Here is a 14626-nt window from a genome sequence, read left to right as displayed (position 1 = left end):
CATGTTCAGTGGCGTAGCAGTCGACGGAACAACATCGTACGCTACAGGACAACGTGGCCGCACAGAGGTTGTCCTCAGCGACGACGATGACGACGAGGAAGAGGAGCAGTTCACCCCTGTCAGCCTGAGTAGCAAGAGGAGCAACAGCTCACGCAGCACAGCCACTAGCCCCAACAAGAAGTCCAAGAAGCAAAGCGCTGTACGGGCTATGCAGCGAGACATTAGCAAGGTGAGCACTATCATGGAGTCTAAACATGAAACTATGAAGGGACTGTTGGCTTCACTTGACAAGGATGAGCAACACCAAAAGGAGAAGATCAAGCTAGTGCAGCAGCTCGCACGAGAAGCTGGCGCATCGGAGGCCAACCCAAGACTGTGGCTTGGTGTCATGAGGATCGTCCTAGTGCCGAACCTCATGGAGCTCTTCATCAACTCCACCCCAGAAGGCAGATTGGCCGTCATCGAGCACTATGCCTCGGTCGGCAACTAGTCCTCCTCATGCATGCATATATGTCGTGCAGCATTAGAGTAGTCATGTGTTGTGTTTTTATTAATGTCTGTTGTGTAGCATTTGTAGTGAGTCCGAGGGATGCAGTATGGTATTGTATCAGGTTTGTTGAACCTTTATTTGATGAATGATATTTGAATCTTATTTTCACTTGGCCTGCCGATTGGTGATTAACAGTTTGAAAGACTTTTTTCGGGTGCGATGCATGAATTCATTTGTATGCCTGAATTTCAACTCATTTGTTTGTTGTTGTTGTTCACATGAACAGACACCAGGAAGGCACGAGGATGTCGGAGAGAATGGCAATTCCCTTGGTAGTCAGGAGTCTCGACGTGCTAAGTTGTTGAAATTTCTGATGTTAGACGACGATGACGATGAAGTTACTGTTCTCATGACCGGTACGTACATGTATGCCACACATTTAGAGAAGTACTGCAATAGGGGTCCTTATAGGGTTCCACCTTTGAGTGGGTTGGAATGGGTACAAAGGAAGCTTGCGAACGCTAATTCTTGCTACGACATGTTTAGGATGACCCCAGATATGTTCTTTAGGCTACATTCCTTACTGACAGATAGATATGGCCTGAAATCGAACCCAAAAACTACCTCTATTGAAGCCCTAGGAATGTTCCTGTGGATGGTAGGTGCACCCCAGTCTGTTAGGCAAGCTGAGGATAGATTTGAGAGATCACTAGCCACTGTTCACAACCTTTTCCATAGAGTGTTGAAGTGTGTCCTTAAGCTTGGTGATGACATCATTGCCCCCCGGGACCCACTATTTAGAACAATGCATGATAGGCTGCAGAACCGTAGGTTTTTTCCATTCTTCAACGGATGTATATGGGCGATAGATGGCACTCACGTTCCTATGGTTGTGCCATCGGACAAGTTCATTCAGCACCTGTGTAGGAAGGGCAAAACAACACAGAATGTGCTGGCTGCATGTGACTTTGACATGGTCTTCACATTTGTCCTGGCTGGGTGGCCAGGATCAGTGCATGACATGCGAGTCTTCGATGATGCTTTGACAACGTACAAGGATGTGTTTCCTCATCCCCCTACAGGTATACAACTAGTACACAGTTCAATTTTTTTGTCTAATTGAAACCATCGACGCTTACAGGAACTTGGTGGTGCTCTAGGGAAATACTATCTGGTGGACTCGGGCTATCCAAACCGACCCGGATACCTTGCACCATACAGGGGAAGCAAGTACCATCTGCAAGACTTTCAAAACGGCGCAGAACCTCGAGGTAGAAAAGAGGTATTCAACTATGCCCACTCGTCTCTAAGAAATGTGATTGAAAGGGCCTTTGGCGTAATGAAGATGAAGTGGCGTATGTTGTTGAGTGTTCCTAGCTATCCACCGGAAACCCAAACACACATTATAGTTGCTTGTTGTGCTCTGTATAATTTCATGAGATTGAGTGGTGCATTTGATAGTGACTTCGATCACCTTGACCGTCATCCAAACTTTGTTCATCCGGAAGCATATATGGATCAGCCGGAGTGTGTCCCTGCACCGACCTCTGCATCATGTGAGCAGATGAATGCATTTCGTGACTCCATCGCAAATGGTTTGTTCAATAGGTCTTGATTTGTATGATTTCTATTTCAAAGTGTTGGACATGTAATTTCTTTGTACTGGATGCTGGCATGTATCAGTTTTTGCCGGTTGTATCTTTACATTTGTTATAGACATTTGTACAATGTATTTGTATTGGGCATGTAATTTTGACAGTTTTGACATGTAATTTTAATTGGACATTTGTAAGTTCATAAATTTGTAATAAGATGCTGCATGTTGTGCATTTTCAGATGCACAGCTGTTGGTACTGCATGTTACTGCAACATTAATGTAGTGTACTATTCATTGTCAGTTTTGTGGATGAACAGTAACCGAAATTTTGGTTGAACAGTATAAAAACTTTTCAGCTGAAAAATTTTTGGAACTAAACAAGGCCTTCATTTCATTTCATTCCGCGAGCATGCATTGCGTGGACCACCACGCCACGCCATGCCTGCGAGCGCCAGCGGCAGGAGTGCGCGGGGTGCCGGGCGCGCCGCGACGGCCGTCGGCGAGGTTGGTCGCGGTCGGCTGTCTCATTTAGTGGCACGGCAGGAGGGATCGGCACAGCGAGGACCCCCACGCGAGGTCACGAGGAGCGACAGCTCAAAAATTGGGTGGGCTGGGCTCACCTTCGGCCTTGGGGCTGGGAAAAGACTACCAAGCCCATTGGGCTACATGTATGAGGCTGAGTAAAAAAAAAAAACAAAGGACCCTTTAAGGCTTTTTACCTTCCTAAATTATTATAGCAGCAAAACCATTTAAATTATCTCTCCTTGCCCTGATTTGAAATGATTTTCAAGGTGATGTCAAGTCGAAAGTGCTCCATGTGACGACAGTCACGAACTCACTACCACCGTGGCAACAATCGGCGCCGGGACTATACATGGCTATCTATGTCCTACTCCTTCCTACATCTTGCGTTGCGATCATATCACCACGCCGTACTAAGACAACCATGCACGTAGGAACTGAAGTACCCGAGAAGACTAACTTGGATCTTGAGTCTGAGTTTGTTGGTGGTTCTGAACATCAGCTCGGTTTAAGAGATATGGAAACCGAGAAAGGTGCAATGGCTGTTTTATTTACTACAATAATTATCAAACATGTTCGTACGTTACAACAGGAGTAAAAAGCTATCACATATTTATGAAAAATGACAACCGGGTATCTTTTTGTTGCTTTACCCTGCCTATAGTATTTCAAAGCTATATTTATTTTATGATGACTATTATATGCATAATATAGATTAGTGTTGATAATAATATAACAATGTCCTATTAAGCCTATATCAAATTTAAATACAGTCTTGATACCTTTCCCTCATTGCAAACACACGAAAAAATTACTCGTGAATATATGTTAAATATTGAGTTACGTGACTTCCTTTATGGACTCCTGAAAATTTGTAGCTTTAATCTTTAACTAAAGTCGGTTAGTAGATAGTTAGTTGTCGACATGTCAAGAACTGATATGAGAGATCTCTCTTGATTTTGCACATTATAGACCTCGTCAATTTTTGCACATGGCAGCCCTCATCTGGATTACACTGAAACATAAATATAGTTTGGAGACACATTTTATTTAGACTGAAGTGAACAATGAACTGTTCAAGATTTTAATTCACAGTTTAATTAGTTATACCTCGACTAAATGATATTATAATAAAATAAGTTTTGTTTCTAATTAAAACTGAATGAGCAACTTGGTGATGAAAGTCGTAAGAAAAAGGACAATTGTTAATGTCTAGGTCCATATAACTTGGTGGTGAAACATGAGTATCTATTTTGATATTTGATATACATGAGAACAAAGTTGAAACCTAGAACGACAAAAGAAACTGAACAGGCCTAAAAAACCATAAAATGATACGATCAAAAACAAAAACAGGATGGAGAGCATCGAGGATGAAAAACCACAAACGGACATGCACACCCTCGCAGGGCCGAATCAAAGTCGGACTAAACAAAAAGATTATTTAGGTTACTCAAAGGATTGGACAAATCTATTTGTAGGATTAGTAGCTATATCTAGGTTACCTTTCATAGGGTGTATATAAAATGTAAGGTCATAGACAAATATAGAATTTTCACATTCATAGAGTTAGTTAGGGGAGGTGGATAAACAAAAAAAATCACATTCATAGAGTTAGCTAGGGGAGGTGGATGAACAAAAAAAAAGGCAAAAAATTACTTCTTTATTATTAGATACAGATACAGATACAAATACAGATACTGATAGTCTGATACAGATATAGATATAGATATAGATATAGATATAGATATAGATATAGATATAGATATAGATATAGATATAGATATAGATATAGATATAGATATAGATATAGATATAGATATAGATAGATCCTATGTTTGTAGTCCATACATGCTTTCGGCATTTTAGAAATATAGGCAATAGCTATGGCCTTTCATCACGGATTCACGGGGCCAACACATAAAGACTAATCGGTCCATATACATTGCATTTGTCCCTAATATCGTCATAACCTTTGTGCCATGAGAAGTGATTAAAGCAGGGTGGCAGCTCGTGCCAAATGTGAGGATGGCTAGTTATTTACTTGTGGATCATAGTTTATATTGTGTTTTATCAAAATATAAATGTGTAATTACTGTTATAAACAAAAATAAAACAAAAGTCGTTAATATATATAACACGGATACGCCGTATAAGTGAATGTGGAGTATGGTTTATGTAAATATATGTTGCCAGAACCAAGCTTATTCCCTAGACACACTAGAGTCCAAACATTTGTAGTGGTTCCAAATTCCAAATGGGTGCATGCTTTGAAGTTTAGCTCGCAAGGCATCGCTGGCTAGCCGCCGAGCACCACCGGCTATTATATATATAGGCACATACAAAGTCCAAACCTCATTCTAGAGTATTCACATATATGCTCGTTAGTCTCTTACATAAATAAATAAAATACTCGCCAAGATCTTGCATATCTTTATAAATTAATGGAAATCTGAACAATCTTTTAAGCTTAGGCCTTGTTTAGTTCTAAAAAAATTTACAAAATTTTTCAGATTCCTCGTCACATCAAATCTTTAGACGCATGCATGGAGTATTAAATATAGACGAAAATAAAAACTAATTGCACAGTTTGGTCGGAATTGACGAGACGAACCTTTTAAGCCTAGTTAATTCATGATTCGACAATATTTGTCAAATACAAACGAAAGTGCTACTAATCCTATTTTGCAAAAAATTTTGGAACTAAACAAGGCCTTATTGCATAATACGTATGCCCGTATAAAAAAAGTAAAAAAACTTCTGTGGTGATATTTGTTACGGTTCTATCGCAACATCATATTTGTTAGAAAAATTTGTCTTGGTGATATGTATTGACGATTGCAAATAAATGATCTTTTCTCACACATATAGTTTGTCTGTGCAAAAATCTCGATCAAATTTAACACCTGCATTTTTTCTCACACACATAGGGCTACACCAAGTTCTCTAAAACCTTAACCATAGTCTTAAGTTTATCAGGTGAGAAAGTGACATTGCTATTTTGTCTAACTAGATATCAGTCGGTGATAGACAATAGTTGGATTTAAGATATACGTGAGATGTTTGGATTGCACTATTTTTCACCTTCTTTTGCAGAAGGATGTTGAAATTTTGTAGATTTTGACCATCACACTTCGAGGTATACCATGTCAAACTTTTGTTTGTAGTCGGAATGTAGGTAGATAGATGATTTTTAAGCTATATATTGAGTATGAGATTCTAGGCCACTTAGAGTATAATGGATTATTTTCCTTTTTGAGGTCTATGTATACCATTTTGTTACAAATGCCAAGTTTTTTTCTTAAATCTTTATTGTATATAAAAATTAATATTACACTTATAAACTTATGATTAAATAAATAATTAGCGGTTATAAAGGGGAAGAATGCGTTCCTTGGTTACAAAGGAAACAAAAATGGAAACATATTTACGTGACACGTTGTGGATGCGTCGAGCAGGCTAGCCCACATGCTTACGCCCGACGATACCTTTGTCCTCGTCGGTGAGGAAGAAGATGGCTAGGGTTTGGTTGCCAGCGATAGGATTTTTGGTGTTAGGGTATCTTCACCAGCGGGCTTAGAAGGAAGTTTTGAGGGTCAATGGCCGCGACACGGAGCCTGCCGAGATGGTAAGAGACGATGGTTTGGTGTGGCTGGCGACAAAGCTGGTTGGTCTGTCGTCGTAGAATTATGATGAGGGCGAGGTCAAGGGGTGAGGTCGCGAGGGTGGGGGCAAAGATGGCGTTGGCGAGGAGGAAGAAGATAAAAGGGAACGTCGCAAAGATGGCGACCCGTGCCGTATTATCTACCTCCAAACAAAAATGCTTAAAGCACAAATCATTAACCATACATCTAAATCATTTTATGTATTTATGAGCTCCTTATACAAGTGATTTTAACATTTAAGTGTTGTACCGTATATTTATCGTGTATAATAAAAAGAAACACCCACATCAAGCGTACAAATTATCGTGTGAAGTACGCATGGTGTGAATGTGAACTGCGAAGCTGGAGTCAGACTTCCCACTCTCCTTCCTCAAATGGACGCAGCAGGGCTTTAAGCCCCCAAAGCCTCGACGCCGAGCACAGCTCCGCCGCCACCGCCCCCCTTCTCATCCGCGGTCTTCTCCGCCTGCTGCTTCTCTATCGATCTAGCGAGGCCGGATCCACCACCATCTAGACGACGGCTGGTTCCTTCTCGCGTTGGTTAGTAACCCTTGCTCGGATGAGTTCCTTCGTTCTAAGGCAGGATTTGGTAGTGTTCTGAATCAAACACAAATCGATGTTTTCTCCATTTCGATCCAGGTAGCCGTCGATTTTTGTGCTGCGTGGTATTACCCTGCTAACGCAATCCAATCCATCCGGCCTTGGTTTGATAGGGTTCGTCTTCGCCAGCGCGCAAGATCGGTACCTGTGAACATATGAGCTGTTCCCGGTGCTAATTCAGGCGAGGGCGGTGTTGGGGTTTCGATAATTTTGGGGGTTCACCTGAACCCTCATGACCCAGGTGAAGCCCGCCCCTGGGGGAAGGATGCTGACCGTGCTGCGGGTGCACCTCCCGTCGGAGATCCCGATCGTCGGCTGTGAGATCACGCCGTACGTGCTCCTGCGGCGCCCCGACGGCGGCGTCTTCACTGACGACGTGTCTGAGGCGGCGCCCGTGGATGGGTACTTCATGCGCTACAAGTGGTGAGCTGCCCACCTCGAACCTCTTTTATCTCGTCTGTTGAAGTGTTCGTTTTGTTTTGCTTGTGTGATACTGAATATTACTGTAATACAGTCTGCTCATAGGATGCTACAGGCTAAGATACATCACTAGTTTGAATACTCAGTTGGGCTCTTGCTAGACAAATATGATATCTGCCAAATTATGAGTTGGAAATTTTTGCATAGTTTTTGATTGGCATAGTAAATTTTCTGATCCAGCATAATCTACACGAACAGGATAGTCATTTGGAGTAGTGCATACTGACTGGTAGATATATGAATAGGTGGATTCTTAAGGCTCACTTTCTAGGTGCAGTTTGGTTGGTTCCTTTTTCGACGTGAATCCATCACAGTGCGATTAGGTCATGTTAGTTTTTGTTTTCCTGGAGTGGAATGGTAACGCATGCCATGGGAGTAGATCCGGGCCTTCAGCAAACTGATCATGCCCGATTATTGGTGGTAGCTGGCGCTCCTGTCCAGCAACTGTTTTCCGTTACCAGCGCTGACCAAACAGAGAGCGTAGTAGCTGATTCCATTTACGTTGCCGCTAGGAAGCCACTTCACGCTGACGTTGCTAGTGCTGGAACCAAACAAAACAACACACTAGTTCCTATGCTTTCCTTATTTATAGGGATGCTTGATGCCTTGAATATTGTCTAGAAATGGATGTACCTGCTGAACATGTTACGAAACAACTGGTATAGGATGTGAATGTCACTTTTGCAGTGCTGAGTCTTCATACTACAAGCAACTTAAAATAATCTTTCATTTGTGATGCTAATTCTTTCTTTTCTCCCCTGCCCCCCCTAATCTACTATAACACAGTTTTGAACTTTTTATTCAAGAATACCCATGAAATCCTGAATATTGATTTTCCTTTCTTGAAGGTACCGCATACAAAGTGATCGCAGAGCTGCTATCTGCAGTGTACACCCAACGGAACAAGCAACGCTTCAGTGCATAGGGTGTCTGAAGTCAAAAATACCTGTTGCTAAGAGCTACCATTGTTCTGCTAAGTGCTTCTCTGATGCTTGGCAACACCACAGGGTTTTGCATGAGCGTGCTATAAGTGCTTTAAATGAAAACGGAACTGAAGATGATGAGTTATTTGGCAGATTTGGTAGTGGCAGTTCGAGCTCAGGAATTATTAGTGCTGCGTTGTCTGGTTCAACATCAAATCTTTCGCAGAGCTCAGGTGTTAATAATGGACCTACACCTGTGTATCCAACAGGCACTGAAAAGAGTTCCGGTGAAACTTGGTTTGAAGTGGGATGCTCACGAACATATACAGCAACTGCTGATGATATCGGGCATGTACTAAGATTTGAATGTATAGTCGTGGATGTGGAAACACAGGGGACTGTGAGAGCTCCTACTTCGGTCATGACATCCCGTGTGATCCCAGCACCGACCCCGACTCCGCGTCGCTTGATCCCTGTGAATGCAGCTGATGCAATGGGCCACTTTGATTTAGATAGCCGGACTTCTTCTTTTGGGACATTTACTGTGCTGTCCTACAATATTCTTGCTGATACATATGCAACAAGTGATACATACAGCTATTGTCCAACTTGGGCACTTACATGGGCTTATAGAAGGCAGAATTTGCTGCGTGAAATTATTGGTTACCATGCTGATATTATCTGCCTTCAGGAGGTATGAGTGCTATTGTTTTTCATGTTTGAAGTTTAAGGCTCTGATCTACTTCTTTAATTGTTAATAAATTGCACTTATTATGTTCAGCATGATGATTAAGAAACTACTGTTGATGTTGTTTTCTTCCTGTCAATCTGTGATATCTTGACATTGCTCCAATGCTTCATAATACCATCCTTTACTCTTCCTTCTATTAATTCTGAGTAACTATATTGTAGTTATAGCAATAATGTCAGCGTGCTTTGTTCATTGACCCCGTGGTAGGATAGTTTGCCAGCATCTTTTTGTTGAATGAGAAGTTCTATCACAACATTTCTGTCTGCCCTCTGGATTGTCTTTAAATTGTTTGATTTTTGTTACTTTTTTTTTGGGAACTTTGATTTTTATTACTTGATTGTGCTGCATCCTCCTTTAAACTCATGAAGCATACAAGTTTATAACATAAGTGGCACATGAAATTATTCCCTTTGTCATATGATCCATGTTTCAGTGAGGAAAGATTTTTTTTGGGTAGCATAAAAGAAAAACCAAGAGCGGAAAGAGTTTTTTTTTGAGTAAGCATAAAAGGGAAAACAAGAGCGGATTTTTTTGTGGGTGGTGTGTGTGTGTGTGTGTAGGGGGGGGGGGGGTGTTAAGAATTAGCATAAAAGAAAAAACATGCCATTTCTATGTTTCTAAAGGTGATCTATATGTTACTATTTGCAGGTACAAAGTAATCACTTTGAAGAATTTTTTTCACCGGAGCTTGATAAACATGGGTATCAAGCTCTTTATAAGAAAAGGACAACAGAGGTGTGCCTGGTTATATACTGCTTATTGTAAAACCTTGGTATGGTGTAGTGCTTAATTTCGAAATATTGCTGTAACAGGTGTACACTGGAAGTCCTCAAGCAATTGATGGTTGCGCTACTTTCTTCCGACGGGACAGATTTTCTCATGTCAAAAAATACGAGGTGGGTGCCTTTATTATTCCTGTAGTGTTTGAGTTGACTTGAGACTATCAGCATCTAATACTTTCTGGACTTTGTTCTATGCAGGTCGAGTTTAATAAGGCCGCACAGTCTTTAACTGATGCAATTATTCCTGCTGCTCAAAAAAAGTTGGCTCTAACTCGTTTGGTTAAGGTACAAGCAATTTGGAAACTACAAACATACCATACGTGCTACATGGTCGGTTATTACCTTACATATAATACTACGATTTTGCTAATCTTTATCTGCCATGCAGGATAATATTGCGCTAATTGCGGTTTTAGAAGCTAAATTTGGTAACCATGGGACTGAAAATCCTAGTAAAAGACAACTTCTTTGTGTGGTAAGTGCTTCCTTACTATCTCATGTTAGCTGTTAGCATCAATAATATAATCTATTTACTGCTTTTTGAGATAATCAAAATCATTTCCATGAGTCTGGTGAGAATAGCTATGCTGAAAACCATGTGGCTAGAAGAAGATATCATGTCACGCAACCTTTTCAGGTCCTGTTAATGAGCACTAGAACACCAATATGTCATCTCATGGTTAGAAAAATAAAATAGAACACCGAATTAGTCAACACTCTTTTTATTTAACGTAGTTTTGGTTCTCTTGTTATGTCAGCGATTTATTTGCTTGTTATCTATGTTCATAATAACCCATGGAAATGCTGATTATTACTAGATACAACTTGTTATTTTGATAATCTTTTAGTTTTGAGTTCTTTAGGTTTTGTTGTTATTTTTGTGTTGTGAGTAGTTGATTGTATCTTTACCAGCGAGAATGCTTTCTTTTTCTCATCAAAGGAGAACCATGCTCTCTCGTGTCCAGTTGTGAAGCTAGGGAGGGACTGGAGGGGGCCCGCCCCCCTAGCTTTGCTGTTTTAGAATGAAGATAAATGTCATGGTGTAGCTAGAACCATACACTGATCAAGCCAGACTGAACTGCTCTGCTAGACATTAGAATAATGGTAACAATTAGGGGAATAAATAAGATATAGGAAGACAGGTAAACTGGTCATCTGGTCGTCTAAGCTTTTTAGTCTGGAAGGTGGTCAACCGTGTTTTTACTTGGCAAAAGTGACAAGAAAACCAAGGTCCTCACTAAACAGTGAGAAAAAGGGAAATGCAAGACTTTCAGTTATAGACCTAGTGTTCAGTTTGGGTGGAGAGCAGAGCACTTTTGACTAGATCATGTCCACTATTCCTCTAATTCTTATTCGTTGGGTTTTATACATATCAATTGATCCTATTTTATTGTGTAGGTCTCTTGTACCACCTTTGTTTCTATCTACTACTTGTATCTGACATAAAGTTTCTATCTACTTGTTTTTGACATAAATACGATTTTTGGTCTAAGTATGTGCTATTGAAATTCAATATTTTTATTACGATAAAGAAGTAGTAACTTTGATGGTGGTCTATTCGTATCCATTTTTACACGATAGCTAAATACTTTTATGGATAATAGTGGTCAAAGTTTCTAAAGTTTGTCTATGCCTGCTGTAGGAGGTATCCATTTTAGACTGGAGATAGTAATAATATATTTTGATATTTTATGCCTTGTGGATCTCATTTGTTCTTGATTTTTTGCAGGCTAATACACATATAAATATCCACCATGACCTTAAAGATGTGAAGCTATGGCAGGTTCAAATCACCCCCCTCCCCCCCTATATAATTTCATAACATTTTATAATTTTTTAACTGATGAATCTCATGGCTTTAAACTCTTGCAGATTCATACCCTCCTAAAAGGGTTGGAGAAAATAGCTGTCAGTGCAGACATTCCAATGTTGGTTTGTGGAGATTTTAATTCAACTCCTGGAAGGTTTGTTAGATATTAGCAGCCCTTCTTTTTTGTTTCTGTTAGAGACTTAGAGTTATTGTCTTTCAGTTTGAATAATTCTACTGAATGGTAAACAATCATGTGGTTCATGTAGTACGTCACATTGGCTTCTTGCAAGGGGCAAAGTTGATCATTTGCATCCAGATTTGGCAATAGATCCTCTTGGAATTTTGCGCCCACTAAGCAAGCTGACACACCAGCTTCCTCTGGTATGTTTCATCTATCATGGATCTTACCTATGGCTTTCCTTTTTTATTCTTGTGGTGGCTCTGAATAAAGGATTTGCTCCTTCATATAGGTCAGTGCATACTCGTCATTCGTGAGTATGGCTGGTGTTGGCTATGATTTGGATCACCAGCGAAGGAGGATGGACCCCGCAACAAATGAGCCATTGTTCACAAATTGCACAAGGGATTTTACTGGTACCATAGATTACATATTTTACACAGGTTAGTGCTTAAATTCTTGAACTGGTTCAATCGCTTGCTCTCTCTTTCTCTCTCCTTTTCTTTTATTATCTCTGTTGACCTGGAATAAGTACATATTGTTAACGTTGTCTTTTACAATGTGCTCTATTATTTCAGCGGATTCATTGACTGTGGAGTCATTATTGGAACTGTTGGATGAGGATAGCTTGAGGAAAGACACGGCTCTTCCTTCTCCTGAATGGTCGTCAGATCATATAGCACTCCTAGCAGAATTCCGGTGCAAGCCTAGAGTTAGACGATAATACTTTAGGTATGGGCAGAATAATACTAATACTCATGCAGTACTCCCTTTGATTTTATTTTTTTTAATTTTTTTGTGTGTCAAACGTCTTTGTAGATAATAGGAAGGTATATGTATATCTCCTATATTCTTAAGTGGCATGCTTGATTTTGGAACTCACTGAATGCATGAGCTGCTAAATATTGTGCTAGTATATGTGGCCATGCCTTGACCCTGCATGATATTCTTGTCATCTGTGTTTTCTTATACCTTTTCTGTAATTCTAGTCTTGATGTGCTGATGTTGCCCATTTCACCATCTCTATCTCATATCATATTCTTCCATTCATGTTCACCAGGAGGAGCTGTAGGGGAGGGATTCTCGACAATCACATGAGAATGTACCCTTGCGGAAGCCAGGAACTAAAAGCCAAAGAGGCTTGTGATGTTCCTCACCCTTTTACATTTCCGCCCTGATGTTTCTTTAGTGGCACTAGTTGGAATGGGACTTCCTATAGAAGATATATCAATGCAAAGAGAAATAATTTAATAGATCTGTATGTCATTTTTAGTTTTCCAGCCTCACATTCTCGCCCCCTCACCTTCAATGTGGGTTTGTTGTCCACATTTTTGTTTCCTGATTTACTCTAGTAGTTCTTACAAACTGGAAATGATCCCTTCCATTGTGTATGTCTCTTGAGCGGGGATCAGCTTTGGCATAGTCTTTAGTTGAAAAGTGATGTTGGGTTATCATGAAGGATATGGAACAAATATCTGGTGAGGCTGTCGCAAAGAAATTGAGCTTCACATTGGGGATGCTATGTTGAATGAACACTGTGAAATTTGATGTCTCTTCTGCAATGGTTTGACTTGGTTTATGAAGCACCCATCTCTCAATCTATCATTACATTTCGATTCTTGAATTTGTTATACTATGTATCTTGTTTCACAAGGCAAGGACATGTTGAAACTGGCCAAGTCTGTTGGCTGATAAGTCTCGGTGTCCCCTCAAGCGAACGAGTCGGAGTCCCCAGTTCATTTGTAAAACCCCCGAGATCTTGTTGGACAATGCTTGTGTTAAAAACGCATGGAAAGACAAGCAATGCAAGTGGCGGCAGTACTCTTTGATGGATGTCACCTGCTGCGCTGGCAGCATCTTGACGACACACCCTGCCTACAGTAATCCACTATGCTGCCTACAATTCATTGCTGCTGCTATCCCTGGTACGTAAAAGTTAAAGCCGCATTAGATGGCTTGCCTCTCTACGTAGGTTGGTCCTGTCCATGTATCGTCGTATCTGAATTCTGAACTACTGTAACAGCTATGAGAAACATGACCACTTCTGATAGGGATCCCATGGTAATCTCACTCTATATTCCCTTTTACTGCTTCCTTCCTGTGAAGGATTGGTGGAAGAGAGGACTGCTTTGTTTGGTTCTTGTTTTTGCCATGCCAATTTGCTCATCAGGAGTCCTGTGAGATGCCAATGGACCTTTGAACGGGCAGGTTCGCGATGGCACATGGAGTTTCAGGCTTTCCACCAGAGCTGCTCGAGTGCTGCCGCCGCCTGCGACAGTCCCCACGGCGAGGCGAGCATGAAATGAATGCCGCCGAGGCCCGATTCGTTTGGTCATAAGCTATGGCTGGCCCCGGATTTTTCGTGGGGGGAAAATCTATACCATCCCCATTCTTAACGGGTGAATTCGAATCTGGAATCGGGACCGGTTGACATCTCTAGGGAGAATTGGCAACGGATACGAGTGGAGTCTCGTGGCGTCGGCGGGCAACGCCATCATCACATGGTTTCGAGTTTTCGACACGGCTCCTCTTCACGTCACGTGTGGAACGTCGTGGCCGGCACTCGCACAACAACACTGTTGTTTGGGTTGGGGGTCCATGAATGAATCCCACTTGAGCAGTGACCACACTCCAGGTCCGGACAGACAGCTGGGCCTCCCCGGCCGCTGACGCTCAGGCGGGCCACGAAACAGTGTGCCACTGCAAACCCGCCTGTCCATGCCACACCATCACGACACGAGCAGTAGCGCGGCCGGGCACGCCACGCCACGTCACGTCACGTCGCGCTCGCCTCCCCCTCTCCTCTGCTCCTCTTGTACGTACGTCGG

General features: G+C 41.4%; 1 protein-coding gene across 3 annotated transcripts; it reads left to right on the top strand.

The window, feature by feature from the left end:
- LOC110429948 (carbon catabolite repressor protein 4 homolog 1-like) lies at positions 6581-13384 on the top strand. 3 transcript variants are annotated; one of them, XM_021446726.1, is made up of 13 exons: positions 6581-6814; positions 6914-7297; positions 8203-8971; positions 9677-9763; positions 9841-9924; positions 10009-10095; positions 10199-10285; positions 11540-11593; positions 11683-11774; positions 11887-12001; positions 12091-12241; positions 12377-12530; positions 12859-13384. In XM_021446726.1, the coding sequence occupies exons 2-12, from the start codon at positions 7107-7109 to the stop codon at positions 12520-12522; spliced, it is 1863 nt and encodes a 620-aa protein (XP_021302401.1). In that variant the 5' UTR covers positions 6581-6814; positions 6914-7106; the 3' UTR covers positions 12523-12530; positions 12859-13384. The 3 variants fall into 3 exon arrangements, with proteins under 3 accessions (XP_021302401.1, XP_021302402.1, XP_021302405.1); XM_021446727.1 differs by having other exon boundaries at positions 6988-7297; positions 12859-13360; XM_021446730.1 differs by having other exon boundaries at positions 6918-7297; positions 12859-13360.

Source organism: Sorghum bicolor, chromosome 1 (genome assembly GCF_000003195.3).
Source record: "Sorghum bicolor cultivar BTx623 chromosome 1, Sorghum_bicolor_NCBIv3, whole genome shotgun sequence".
Taxonomy (NCBI): domain Eukaryota; kingdom Viridiplantae; phylum Streptophyta; class Magnoliopsida; order Poales; family Poaceae; genus Sorghum; species Sorghum bicolor.
The sequence above is the reverse complement of the archived record's forward strand: the minus strand, read 5'-3'. Positions and strand labels throughout refer to the sequence as shown.